The 12,432-nt window shown below is 47.3% G+C and overlaps 1 protein-coding gene across 1 annotated transcript in view; it reads right to left on the bottom strand.

Annotated features, from left to right (window-relative positions):
* The window catches only part of FAM83G (family with sequence similarity 83 member G), a 42,805-nt gene extending 31,648 nt beyond the window's left edge, over positions 1–11,157 (bottom strand). Inside the window, exon 1 of the mRNA XM_066576593.1 lies at positions 10,516–11,157. Coding sequence (XP_066432690.1) covers positions 10,516–10,998 — 483 coding nt within the window. The 5' untranslated portion in view covers positions 10,999–11,157. The remainder of the gene's footprint in view (positions 1–10,515) is intronic.
* Positions 11,158–12,432: the final 1,275 nt, after the last annotated feature.

Raw genomic sequence — 12,432 nt, forward strand, 5'->3', positions numbered from 1 at the left:
TATGTCCACTTGTCTAACAGATATTAGCATTTTTCTATCTAGTTGGTTGTTGCAACTGAACAGAAAAGAGCAAATATCTCCGGAAGTAAAACAGACATGATTTCACAATGCTGACTGCGGATCTATCTTCTCATTTACAAACATACAGCATAAGTTTTGTTTTGGATGGAACCCCCCCCCCCCCCCCCCCCTCTAAGTATCATTACCCAACGCCCTGTCAGATAGATGGGGAGACTTCTCGCCCCGCTCTGCGTTTTCCTGTTGGGCCTGTAGATTATTACTCAGACTTTACCAAAAGGAAATCGAAAACTAGAAGCTAATCTGTGTACTGGAGGATTAGCCCGGCAGGGCCTCGCGCACAAACAATGTTCTTCTGTATCCCCCAGCCTCGCCGGGTGCCTCACAGCTCTTATCGTGACCAGTGACCTCCACTAGAGTTCTGTGCCTCATCCAAATAACAGATTTACCCAAAACAGATCGTTACTCCTCTGGACTTGGTTCACGTCCTCACTGTTGATTTTGGATCTCAACGGCTTCCAGGCTCCATTTTGTTGTGATTATTTTCATCATTGACGTCAAACAGGGAAAAACAAGTCAAATTTAGAATCCAGGAGACTTTGTATCACATGGAAGTGACAACCGCTCTGAACCTATTCCGGTCTTTGTAAAGTGTTGTCATGTTCTATTCTCTGGAACTAAAGGGATGTGGAAAGAGCTGGTACCAAAGTCCTTTAAAGGGGTCATCCCACCAAAAACATTTGTCACCCTACCCTAAGGACAGTGGATAGATGCATGACCGATGAGACTCCCAGACCTACTCACGAGTCCTGTTACTAAATGGAGCAGCGGTGCATATGTGTGACTACCGCTCTATTCACTCACTGTCCAAGCCCAGCGCTTGGCTATCTCAGTCATTCCCACAGGAGTTAATGGAGCTGTAGTCACATATTTGCACTGACACTCCACTCCCTTGGAGAACTTTGTTCACGTATTCCCTGGGGGTCCCAGCGATCAACCCCCCCCCCCCCCCCCCAAGTGCTCATACATTTATTAACTATCCAAATGTTTTGGTAGGATAACCCCTTCTAACTGTTGGTCACCCTATTGTAAATAAAGTTTATTGAATGGCGCGCTCTTTGATACCACTCAGGTACCTCATAAGTTTTGAGTGGTTTTGTTATTGTAGTTTATAATGAACTTTCCTGGCGATCAGGTCCCCATGTACCAATTTCCTGCTGAGCTTGTGCTTTCACACAATATCCAATCTGATCATGCTGAGCTGCAGTGTAAAGTATGGAGGTGAGAAAAAGCAGCAATCTGAGCCTCTGATAAGATAGGAGATGGATTTCAGATGTCTAACAAACAAGGCTACAAGAATACCTGCCTATCCCAAAAGTTTCCCATCCAGCGCTGCAACTCGATGCCTGACACACAGAACCTGGAAGTGGTGGCGGGCGCTCACATGCCATACATTGTACACATGACCAGCCATCACTTCTTCCAGGTTCTGTGCGTCGGACGGGGAGCTGCCAGAAGAGATGAATATTCATTTCTGTATTCATTTCACACTGTTTTAATCCCCTAGATTTTTTTTTCTTAATGCTCCAGAAAACCTCTTTTAAAGGGGTTAGCTACACATTGAAAAGACGTACATGATACAGCGGTTTTGGCACCTTCACATCCGAAATTAGGTCAAGCGGTATTGGAGCTCCTTCTACCTTCCCAGCGCTGGTGCCTGTTTGGCTCATTTCAATAACTAAGCCTGCCCCCTGTCATAGCCAATGCAGAGACAGAAAAGGGGACTGGTTTAGTTATTAAAATGAGCCAGCGAGCCCCCAGCGATGGGTATGTAAGAGCTTCATACCACATGATGCCAGAACCGCTAGGTCGGATGGTAATCGGATACTTTAACCTCTGGATAACCACTGCAGACCCTTTTACATAGGCCAACTATTGGCCAATTGGTCGGTTAGGTGATGTCATCATGTGTTGTTAAAAGCCATGGTGCTGCACAGAGGAGCAATGTCACATGACTACAACATGGATTTGACATCACAAGGTGGGGGCAGAGACAGTCAGGAGGTTTATTTAGGGTACGTTCACACATAGTGAATTGAGACAGATTTTCTTCAGTGAAAAATCTACACCAAAATTGCCACCATTGGTTCAGATTTTGATACGGATCTGCGCCAAAAATCTGCTACGGATCCGCACCAAAATCTGCCACATGTGAATGCACCCATAAGCAGCTCTTTGTAAAAGGGAGACATCCCTATCAGCCATTTCAACACTTACAAACATTACTAATATCATCGGTGAGAATCTTCCCAGCCGGCGTAGGTGGCGCTTGCAGCGACAGGTAGTTAATAGTATCTGAAACCTTCCGCCTCCACCAGGAGCGATAATTAAGTTTATTAAAATCACAGCCCTGAACAAGCCCGGATGAGACGAGTCCTGTGACGTCTGTGATCACAAAGCGAACTATAAAGAAAGTTTGTGATCAACTTTATATCAAACTTTTACTGCAGCCCCATGGACTTTGTACGCCCATGTCACCAAGTGAAATATTGTGCCTCAGCGATACCCACTGTACCCTGGCATGCTGAGGTCACGTCATTGCCAGGCTGTGGTTAGCACAGCCTGGTGTGACCCCCTATCCATCAGCCAGATGTGGAATGTCAGGCATGTCAACAGCCACGTATGTAACCCTACAGCACACCCAAGCTCAGCTTCTGGCTACAGCTAGATGGAGTCTTGCGTCACGCTATTTCCAGCCCGGAAGCATACAAGTGCAGCAGTGGAGTAAGCAGCGGCACCGCTTGAGCTTTTTACCGTTTCTTGCGAGACTACTGTGGAATCCGACGTGGTATTATTGGCAGTCTTCCATTATGCAGTCTATACCAAGTACGTTTTTCTATAACAGTCTGATACTCCAGAACATCTGATGATCTGGCAAGCTTGTGTTAGACAACACAGTGACATGAGCTGCCGGCTAACCTCCATTACTACGGTATCCCCGGCCAACAAGTCACCGCAGCCTCTACCCATCCTAATCCTCAATCTGTACATTCCAAGACAGGGTGTTGTGTCTGGGGTCAGCTGGGCTCTTCCTTCATACGTCACTGCCAAGAACCACTTGGACTATATTACAGGTCACTTAAGGAGCGTCTGGGCGGAACGATTAGCATTCAAAAAAATCGTTTAAGTTAACGATGATTGTTCCGTTTAAATGTGAGCCCATAACCGAACGAGAATCGTGCGCTACTCGTTCCATCGTTCAGTTGTTTCAGCCAGCATAAGAATTATCGTTGACTCGTTGGCTTCTCGTTATGTTTGAATACTGATTGTTAAACAAGCTTCCCAAGCGAATGAGTTGGTGATGATGTCACCAGTTCGTTCGCTCGGGACAAATGGGAATCGTAAGGTTCTCGTTAAGTGCATAAGGAGCACAAGTAACCAGTATATAGGCTATAGTATATAGCTGTATGAAGTAGGGCCTGTTCCCATCTCAATAGTGACTCCATTCAGGAGTTCCATCAGGGTGTATGTTTAAAATCCCGAAAATGGAACCGCTGGACGGAGCCGTCTCTCTGGCTTTATTGAAAACGGATTAAAACAAGGACCAGTAGTCTCCATTTCGGCAGCTTTATGTCCATTTGCACCATTTTATGCCGTAAAGAATAGTGCAAATTAATGGAAAACTGACGAAATAGACACCAATTGGTCTTCGTTTCATCAGTTTGCCATAATGCCCAGACCACCTATTCCATTTTAGGTTTCGTTTTGGGGATTTTAAAGGAGTCCTGTTAAAAAAAAAAATAATAATAATTCTATACTTACCAATTCCTCCCCAAAAGCAGCCTTCTTATCTGATCTTCACCTTACTGATCTCCTGGCTCCTCCAGTCTCTGGGTCAGGTCACCTCCAGCCATCCGCATCCTCCTCTTCTTGTGATGAAGCGTACATTGCCGGCATTCGGCTTCCTGCAGGGCAATGTACGCTACGTCTAACATAGCGTTCACATCCTTAGCAGCCTACTTTAGCGCCATGTCTTGTCACTAGCGTTTCATATACTATATGAAGCACTAGCATCGAAAAATCACAGGAAGAAGAGCATCCGGTCAGCTGGAGGTGAGATGACCCGGTGGAGGGGGCTAGGAGCCAGGAGAAGATCTGGTGGGGAGGAATAGGTAAGTATTGATTTTTTTTTAAGCGTATACTCTGATAGGACCGCTGGACGTGGCCAACAACGACATGTGAACAGGAGTACACTGTCAGTAAGGTATTCATAATCAGACAGATAGTGCACACATTGTAGTAGTCGCTGAGTGAGCTGCGGTGTCGGAGAGTCTGAAAATTATATCTATTTACACACAGTAAAATTACGAACGCTGTGTTCGAGTGCTAGTCTGCCAGGGCTCATTGAAATCAACTGCAGTGTTGTAATGCTATTAGCGTAGCGCTCAGGACGCCACGCTAATCACGGTAAAATGTGGCGAGTGCGAGTGGCCTAAGGCTGTTTTCACATCTACGGCGGGGGTTCAATTTTCTTGCTCAATTTGGGGAGCAGGAAAGGGGAATCCCTTGGCTAAGTGGATCAGTCTTATGACAGAACGGAGCCCAGTTACTATAATGGGGTCGGTTCAGTTTCCACTCAGATGCCCGGCCTTTTACCAGAAGAAAAAGTCCTGCATGCAGCGCAATTTCTAGGTATTTTGAGCCACATCTGCGTCAGAATCTCCGAACTGAGGGTCTAACAGATGTGACCAAAACCTCAAGACTGCAGACCGATACATTTACCTGCACTGATACATTGTAACAAACTCAGGGTAAGGGAAACATATGCTGTTGATGTGTTACGTTCTCACAGCCAATAACATTGTAGCAATGCCTGCAAGAATTTTTTAGGTCTGTCCAGATTTTCATAATGTAACCAAGAAAGCTCCCATTCCCTGCAGCAAGCAGAGATCTTGAGATGGTGAGAAATTTGAAACAAAAGTTTATTAGAAGGTTGCAGAACTTTTCACTACACAAGGTTAGACTTCAGCGACATAAAACTGGAAAGACCCTTTAAAGGATAAAACAGTGAGACACAAAGCTTTAGTATATTTTCAAAAATCCCTTCCCAGCCCACATTCCTGGCATAGCAGGGACGTCCGTGCTGTAGATCCTCGCAGCGCTCAGCAGAGGCGGATGACATAACAGAGCCAACACCATGGACTCGGCGCACAGCGGGACGGCGGACTATAATGATTTTTTATGATTCATGAGGGTTAATCATCGCAGTGTCAGGCGGGTGGCAGATTTCCTGCTGCATTCCGGGAACATACAGCGTGGCAGCAGAAAGTTCACAGGGGATCACAAAGGCCGTGCCAACATCCACAGTCTCCTGTTTCCACACTATATTCGGGAACCGCATTCTAAACAATTCCCCAATACAACATCAGAGTAGTAGGGATCATAATAATAGGGCAGTGATGAGAAAGAAATATCCCCTGAAGTCCCACATGGCAAAGCTTACTGATTATGTGGCAACACAGGTGGATCTGTGGTCACGGTAAGCTGTGGCATCCATGACTGATGGTCACCCAGAGGATGTAGGTTGTGCAGTAAGCCTGGACTGGACGGGCCGGGCCATGTTGTTTTCAGCCTTACAAACTATTTTACTATGCTGAATGGTCCCTTCATTAGAGCCCTCATAGTAGCACATTGGGCTTCCTTTTGCCTTCAGAACTGCAGCAATTCATTGTGGCATCCATCAGAGGACCCAGGGTGCACCAACAAATCATACCAAGGGAAGGGGTCATCGGTTCATGCCGCTTGTGCCAAATTCTGACCCTCCCATCAGTACAAGGCAACAGAAATCTGACTAGGCAATGTTTTCCGCTGCTCAGTGAAACAAGTAATTCTTGACACCCTCCTCTGACCCCTTTCATCGATGAGCCGTTTCTGTCCAGAAGATCCCCTTTTGTTTGGATGTTCTTTCTCAGTCATGCCATTCTCTCCACACCATTATATGAGAAGACCCCACAAAGTTGGCAGTGACATCCCGGCCCCAGCTAGTCTAGAACTGATGACCAAGCCTTGTTGGAAGTCGCTCAGATTTTCCCATCTAATGTGGATTCACACTGAAACTGATCCACGAAAATCTTGTCACCTGATTTTATGCTGCACCCTGGGGTGTAATTTTAATACAGGGAAGCTCCAACTATGAAAAAGCGGGGGGTCTGTAGCAATTCTGCTGTTCAGTGTCTATGTACAATTGGGAAGGTACACAGCAGCTGGGGAGCCAGTCCTACACAGGGACAGTCTGATAGCGACGTGCCCTTATTACATAGTGCATGTTTGTATAAAGGATTAGATGTATCCAGGGTGAAGACTCGCCACAAACTCAACCATAGTTGCGCCTTTCATGAACAGACGCTAATATAAAAGGGAATTGCACAGATAGCAAATACCGGGGGAAGGGCTGAACATTGATCTCCAGCTCGCTTTACAGGGACATGCCACTTGCAGTCTGTAGTCTCTTTATTTCTTGCGCAGGAGAATTCAGTCTATTGTTCCCTGTTATCAACAGAGTTCTGCCATAGACAATCCCGTAAATAGCATTTCCTTAGTACAGCATTATTTCCAGAATCGATGGGACTGTGGCTATGCTGTGATACCTAGTCACATGCAAATTGGGTATTTTTGCAACAATGTTGCTTATGACCCGATTCCCTATTAAAGTGAATGCAGCTGAGCTGCAATACCACATACAGCCAGTAGACCTGTGTGGCGCTGTTTTTAAAGGAAAGCAGCCGTGTTTGTCTAACCCCGTACACCACTTTTAAGGGTGCTTTCACACGGGTGGAATTATTCTGCAACGCTACGGAATATTCTGCACCAAAATCCGCACTGCTAACAATGGATTTTATTGCGAAATGAAGATGGCAGAATTCGGCATCAAAAGCCACGTTCAGCCGCGCAAATTTTGATGTGGAATTCTGGGACAGCATATTCTGCAATGTCATTGCGGAATAATTCTGCCCATGTGAAAGCGCCCTATGGCCGCCGTAATCCTACGATTTTACCATGACCCGCATTCAACCAAATGTCGCCATACAGCCCTAAACTAGATGTATTCTGACCAGAGAAATAAGGTCTGTAGAACTCCTGATCCCTGCAGTTATCTGAACTCTTTTTTGGCAGCCTGTGGTCTCTGTTATCTGCAGTCTCAGCTCGCTTGTCCGAAAAACACAGAGCAAATATTCTGTGTACGCCATAAACTAGCCGGCTGCCCTTTCACCTTCTTCCAGAGGCCGATAAAAATAAGCAGCAGCCCAGCTGAGCAATGTGGCTCATTTTTTGGGTTGGCACACAATGCTGCTACAACAGCCATACATCTGTGGGGCAAGTAGCCTGCTGACCTATGTGCGCTGCATTACTCCTCCTGGGCAGGTTGTAAGTTTACACTACATTCCCCCATCTGGGGAAGAATCATACAATTTTGGGTACAGCAGTGGGTACATATGTGACCAGTTTGAATCCCAACAGATTGGGGCTAGGAGGGAGCAAGAGAACAAGTCCCTTCTAAAAGTCCAGTTTTCCCTGAAGGATTTACCTGATGGACTTATGAGGTCACCTGTACAACTAATTAGATCGGCGCAATCTCCCCTCAATTAACACACTTCCTAGCAAACAAAGCTTTGAATTTCTCAAACTTGTGTCCTTAAGACGCTATATCGGGCACTACAGGTACATGGACAGCGGTATTTGTTTACCAGGGCGTCCACTAGTCACCGTTCACATCTGTATTTGGGCTTCTGTTTAACAGATCCGTTTATGGTCCCATTTAATGGATTCAAAAACAGACACCAAACTCAGACAAATAGAAATTGATGTTTCCATTTGTTTTGATAGCTCAGTATATAGTCAGATCCATCCAAAAATGGAACCCCCGCCTCCGTTTGTATCAGTTTGCCATCTATTTACATCTGTCCATTTTTTGTGTATGTTTTGGGGCTTGTTTACTAATCCCATCTGATAGTCTTACAATGTGCCACATTTGTTACAGCAGATCTGTCGAACGTTAGTGGTTTATTTTACAACAAAAAGTGGAACCATTTATGGCACATTTTTCTAAAGGCCAACCCTTTGTCAGAAACAGCAAAAATGTGTCTAAAATATATAATAAATGTGGCTCAAACATGTAAGATGGGTTTCTTGTGCAATTTTTGATAGAAAATTGTGTCACTTGCAATAGTAACTAAGCCCCTCTGTTTCTAGCTTTCTCCTGAGCACAAACTGAAGGGGAAAAAACGGATCCATTAAACGGAACAAATAAAAAGTTGCAAGTTTTTTTTATTTGCATCCATTCTGCATTAAAAAGAGGGTAAAGAAAAAAATGGAAGGCTACTTTCCATCAGGTTTCCATTTTATTGGACGGAACTAAATAGCGCAGCTGATTATGCCGTTACTTCCGTGAATAACATGGAAACCTAAGGGAACAGACACGAACTGAGGACTCTAAAAAGCTTAGACGCAGATGTGAGCAGATCCCAACAAGCATTCACAGCCGGCAGACCTCATCCACGGACATGCTGGATGTAAGCACCGTCCATGTAACCAATGTCCTTGAGTCATTGAACCAATGTCCAGAGTCCATTACAATGTAGCACATCATAAAGTTGATTGATACAAGCGCACTAATAATAAATAGCCACAAATGGGCTATTATACTGTTCATAATAAGTAAATGACTTTGTACGGGGACATCAGTTCTGATAGTATCTGATGCCAACCAGTGAAAGGTCACATCAGCAGGCCCACCCTTCATTTACATCACCTATACAAATACCATGCTGCCGGCACTTCTACACGTTGCCGCTTCCTCTGAGATCATGCACACAGTGATTCATCCCATGAAGTCACGGGCGGTGCCTTTACACGTCACATGTCGTGATCCAGCACGCCACGCTCATTTATCAACTTACACGCTACCACAGAGCTGGTGAATACAAGAGTGACTGGCAGGGAAGGGGGCATCAAAGAAGAGACAAGACATGGCCGTCTGTGAGATAGTTACCCACTGTACTGCCAAGACCTGCACACAATGCACGATTATCCAGCAGGTCATAAAATCAATGCCGGCGCCCCTTCCCAATTATAGGATCAGGGAAAACGCGTAGAAACTGCCCCGCCATAAAAAGAAAAATTCCAAAAATGTATTTCGACACGCTTCTAAGAAAACATTACACTGATTATTAGTTATGCCATGCGATAACTTCCTCTGATCCCATGAAGGTGCCCATTATCGTGTTTTGGCACCTGAACCTATGGCCCAAGCTCGGGACAGAAACCAGGATGGCCCCACCTAATGTACAGGAAACTACAATTATTCTACATGAAGGGAAATTAGCACCTTTTCCACAACTATTAATACCCCAGGGACTGTCAGCGGTCCATACACGGCTGTCACTGATCATCCCGGTGTGCGGTGAGGAGATAAGCACCACAGATCTATATAGGTCTCCTAGTGGATCTTGGGCTACATGTAATCAGACATACTTCTACTTTTTGGCTCAGGCCCACAATACTATGGATGCACAGGGTTAATGAGGTGTTCAGTTAACGGGTCACCCACAGTGAAACGAAGGAATGCAGGGCACACATTGTCCAACCTGGTGGTCCACCAAAGGGGAGATACCCCATCACAGGACACATGGGAAGGGTTAAACTACTGCTGTGTGGACAATGCCACCCTTGTAGAGGTATATGATGGATGGGTACAACCAACCATAAGACCCTAGATAGGCAATTGGGTACCCAAATGAAAACTTACAGTGGACCCTCCTTCTTGGATCCAGTCGCTGTTTGAGATACTTGAATCCAACTGGTTACCCATCATCCATGATAAAGAAGCCAGCCCAAGCTTGGTGTCTACATACTGTTTAAGCGCTCCAGGTCATTGGGTACCCAATGGGACATGAGCGGTTGTGTGGTACTTTAGTGCCATTATGTATTAGAGCACAACAACCTATGGTGTCAGTAAATTAAGGGGACTCAGGAGTAGTAATATGCATTTTTCGTTTTTGCCTGGTCTGTCGTATGAACAAGCCAAACAAAGGGTCCAAACGAGTCTAGGGGCTTGGTCTGTGGTCTGAACGAGCCCAGGGGGCCCAGTTTACAGTTCAAATGAATCTGAGGGTCCAAACAAGTCTACGGGCCCAGTCTGTGTTCCAAGCGAGCCCATTGTGTCTGGCTTCAGGTACAAATGAATCTGGGGGTCCGGTCTACGGCGTTAAAGAGTCTAAGAGGTCTGTGGTCTGAATAAGTTTAAGGGGTCTGCTCGGGTCTAGGGAGTTGGTGTTAATTTGGGGCTCTGGACTTCCAGTAACATAATAACAGAACTTGTAAATAGTTTTAGAAAGTTTGTGAAAGTTTACTGCTGGCGTTCAGCTCCGACCTTCACCTACTACCTTAGTACCCCTGCCATAGAAGGTTGGCCCACCACCTGGCACACAGATTACTCACCCGTTGGGCTTGTGTGATCATCTTCCGTACCACCTCTTTGATATGAGGTTGCCCATCGATGGGGGGCTGCATGTACACCGTCGCCCGCGTCACCCCTCTATAGGCCACCGTGTCCGGCCACCCCAAATCCAACTCCGGGATGGAGCAGTCCGACTTATCGGGCCAGTACTCCAGGGAATGCTCTGCCCCCTCCTGGGGGTCTCCCTCTTCCTCGGGCTCAGACTTCTCCCCACTCTTCCGGGGGTGACTGGAGTCCGGATCGAAGGCTTCCACCCTGCTGACGATCTTGGACAGCTCCAGCTCGGAGAGGAAGTCCCGGATCTTCTCCTTCTTGACTGCCGCGCTGAAAGCATCCTGCCCGGAGGAGACGAGCGCCTCTAGCGCCAGCCGCTGCTCCTCGCTGTAGAAGAACTCGGGCTTGGTCTCGCTGTACCGCCAGTTCACATTGTTATTGTCCAGGCACTGCAGCTGGGAGAGCGCCATGGCGGAGGTCCTGTGCACGCCTCACCCTGCGGATCTACTGCTCACCTATGCCCATCCTGCTGCCCACCTGTCCGGTGCCCGCCGTCCCGCAGCCGGTGCCACTCCCGGAGCTCTGCACTGTGTGCGGCTGCCTCTCCAGTCTGGACAGGTAAGACGCGGCGGAATGCTCGGCCCCGCCCACCGCGTCGCCCGACCCCGCCCATCTCATGTGATCTCTACCCATAGCGTACTTAGGACTCGGGCTGCATAATGAGCGGGAGTGATTGTGGCCCCGTGGAGCCCCGGCCGGAGTGCCCCCATAACAAGACCGGTCAGAATGTCACCACAGTGCATCATCAGGGTGCCCCCATAATACAGCCAGACAGTGCCAGTCAGAATGTCACCATAGTGCATCATCAGGGTGCCCCCCATAATACAGCCAGACAGTGCCAGTCAGAATGTCACCATAGTGCATCATCAGGGTGCCCCCATAATACAGCCAGACAGTGCCAGTCAGAATGTCACCATAGTGCATCATCAGGGTGCCCCCCATAATACAGCCAGACAGTGCCAGTCAGAATGTCACCATAGTGCATCCTCAGGGTGCCCCCCATAATACAGCCAGACAGTGCCAGTCAGAATGTCACCATAGTGCATCATCAGGGTGCCCCCATAATACAGCCAGACAGTGCCAGTCAGAATGTCACCATAGTGCATCATCAGGGTGCCCCCATAATACAACCAGGCAGTGCCAGTCAGAATGTCACCATAGTGCATCATCAGGCTGCCCCCATAATACAGCCAGACAGTGCCCGTCAGAATGTCACCATAGTGCATCATCAGGGTGCCCCCATAATACAGCCAGACAGTGCCAGTCAGAATGTCACCATAGTGCATCATCAGGGTGCCCCCATAATACAGCCAGACACTGCCAGTCAGAATGTCACCATAGTGCATCACCAGAGTGCCCCCATAATACAGCCAGACAGTGCCAGTCAGAATGTCACCATAGTGCATCATCAGGGTGCCCCCCATAATACAACCAGACACTGCCAGTCAGAATGTCACCATAGTGCATCATCAGGGTGCCCCCATAATACAGCCAGGCAGTGCCAGTCAGAATGTCACCATAGTGCATCATCAGGGTGCCCCCATAATACAACCAGGCAGTGCCAGTCAGAATGTCACCATAGTGCATCATCAGGGTGCCCCCATAATACAGCCAGGCAGTGCCAGTCAGAATGTCACCATAGTGCATCATCAGGGTGCCCCCCATAATACAGCCAGACAGTGCCAGTCAGAATGTCACCATAGTGCATCATCAGGGTGCCCCCCATAATACAATCAGACAGTGCCAGTCAGAATGTCACCATAGTGCATCATCAGGGTGCCCCCATAATACAGCCAGACAGTGCCAGTCAGAATGTCACCACAGTGCATCACCAGAGTGCCCCC

Source organism: Eleutherodactylus coqui, chromosome 8 (genome assembly GCF_035609145.1).
Source record: "Eleutherodactylus coqui strain aEleCoq1 chromosome 8, aEleCoq1.hap1, whole genome shotgun sequence".
Classification (NCBI taxonomy): Eukaryota; Metazoa; Chordata; class Amphibia; order Anura; family Eleutherodactylidae; genus Eleutherodactylus; species Eleutherodactylus coqui.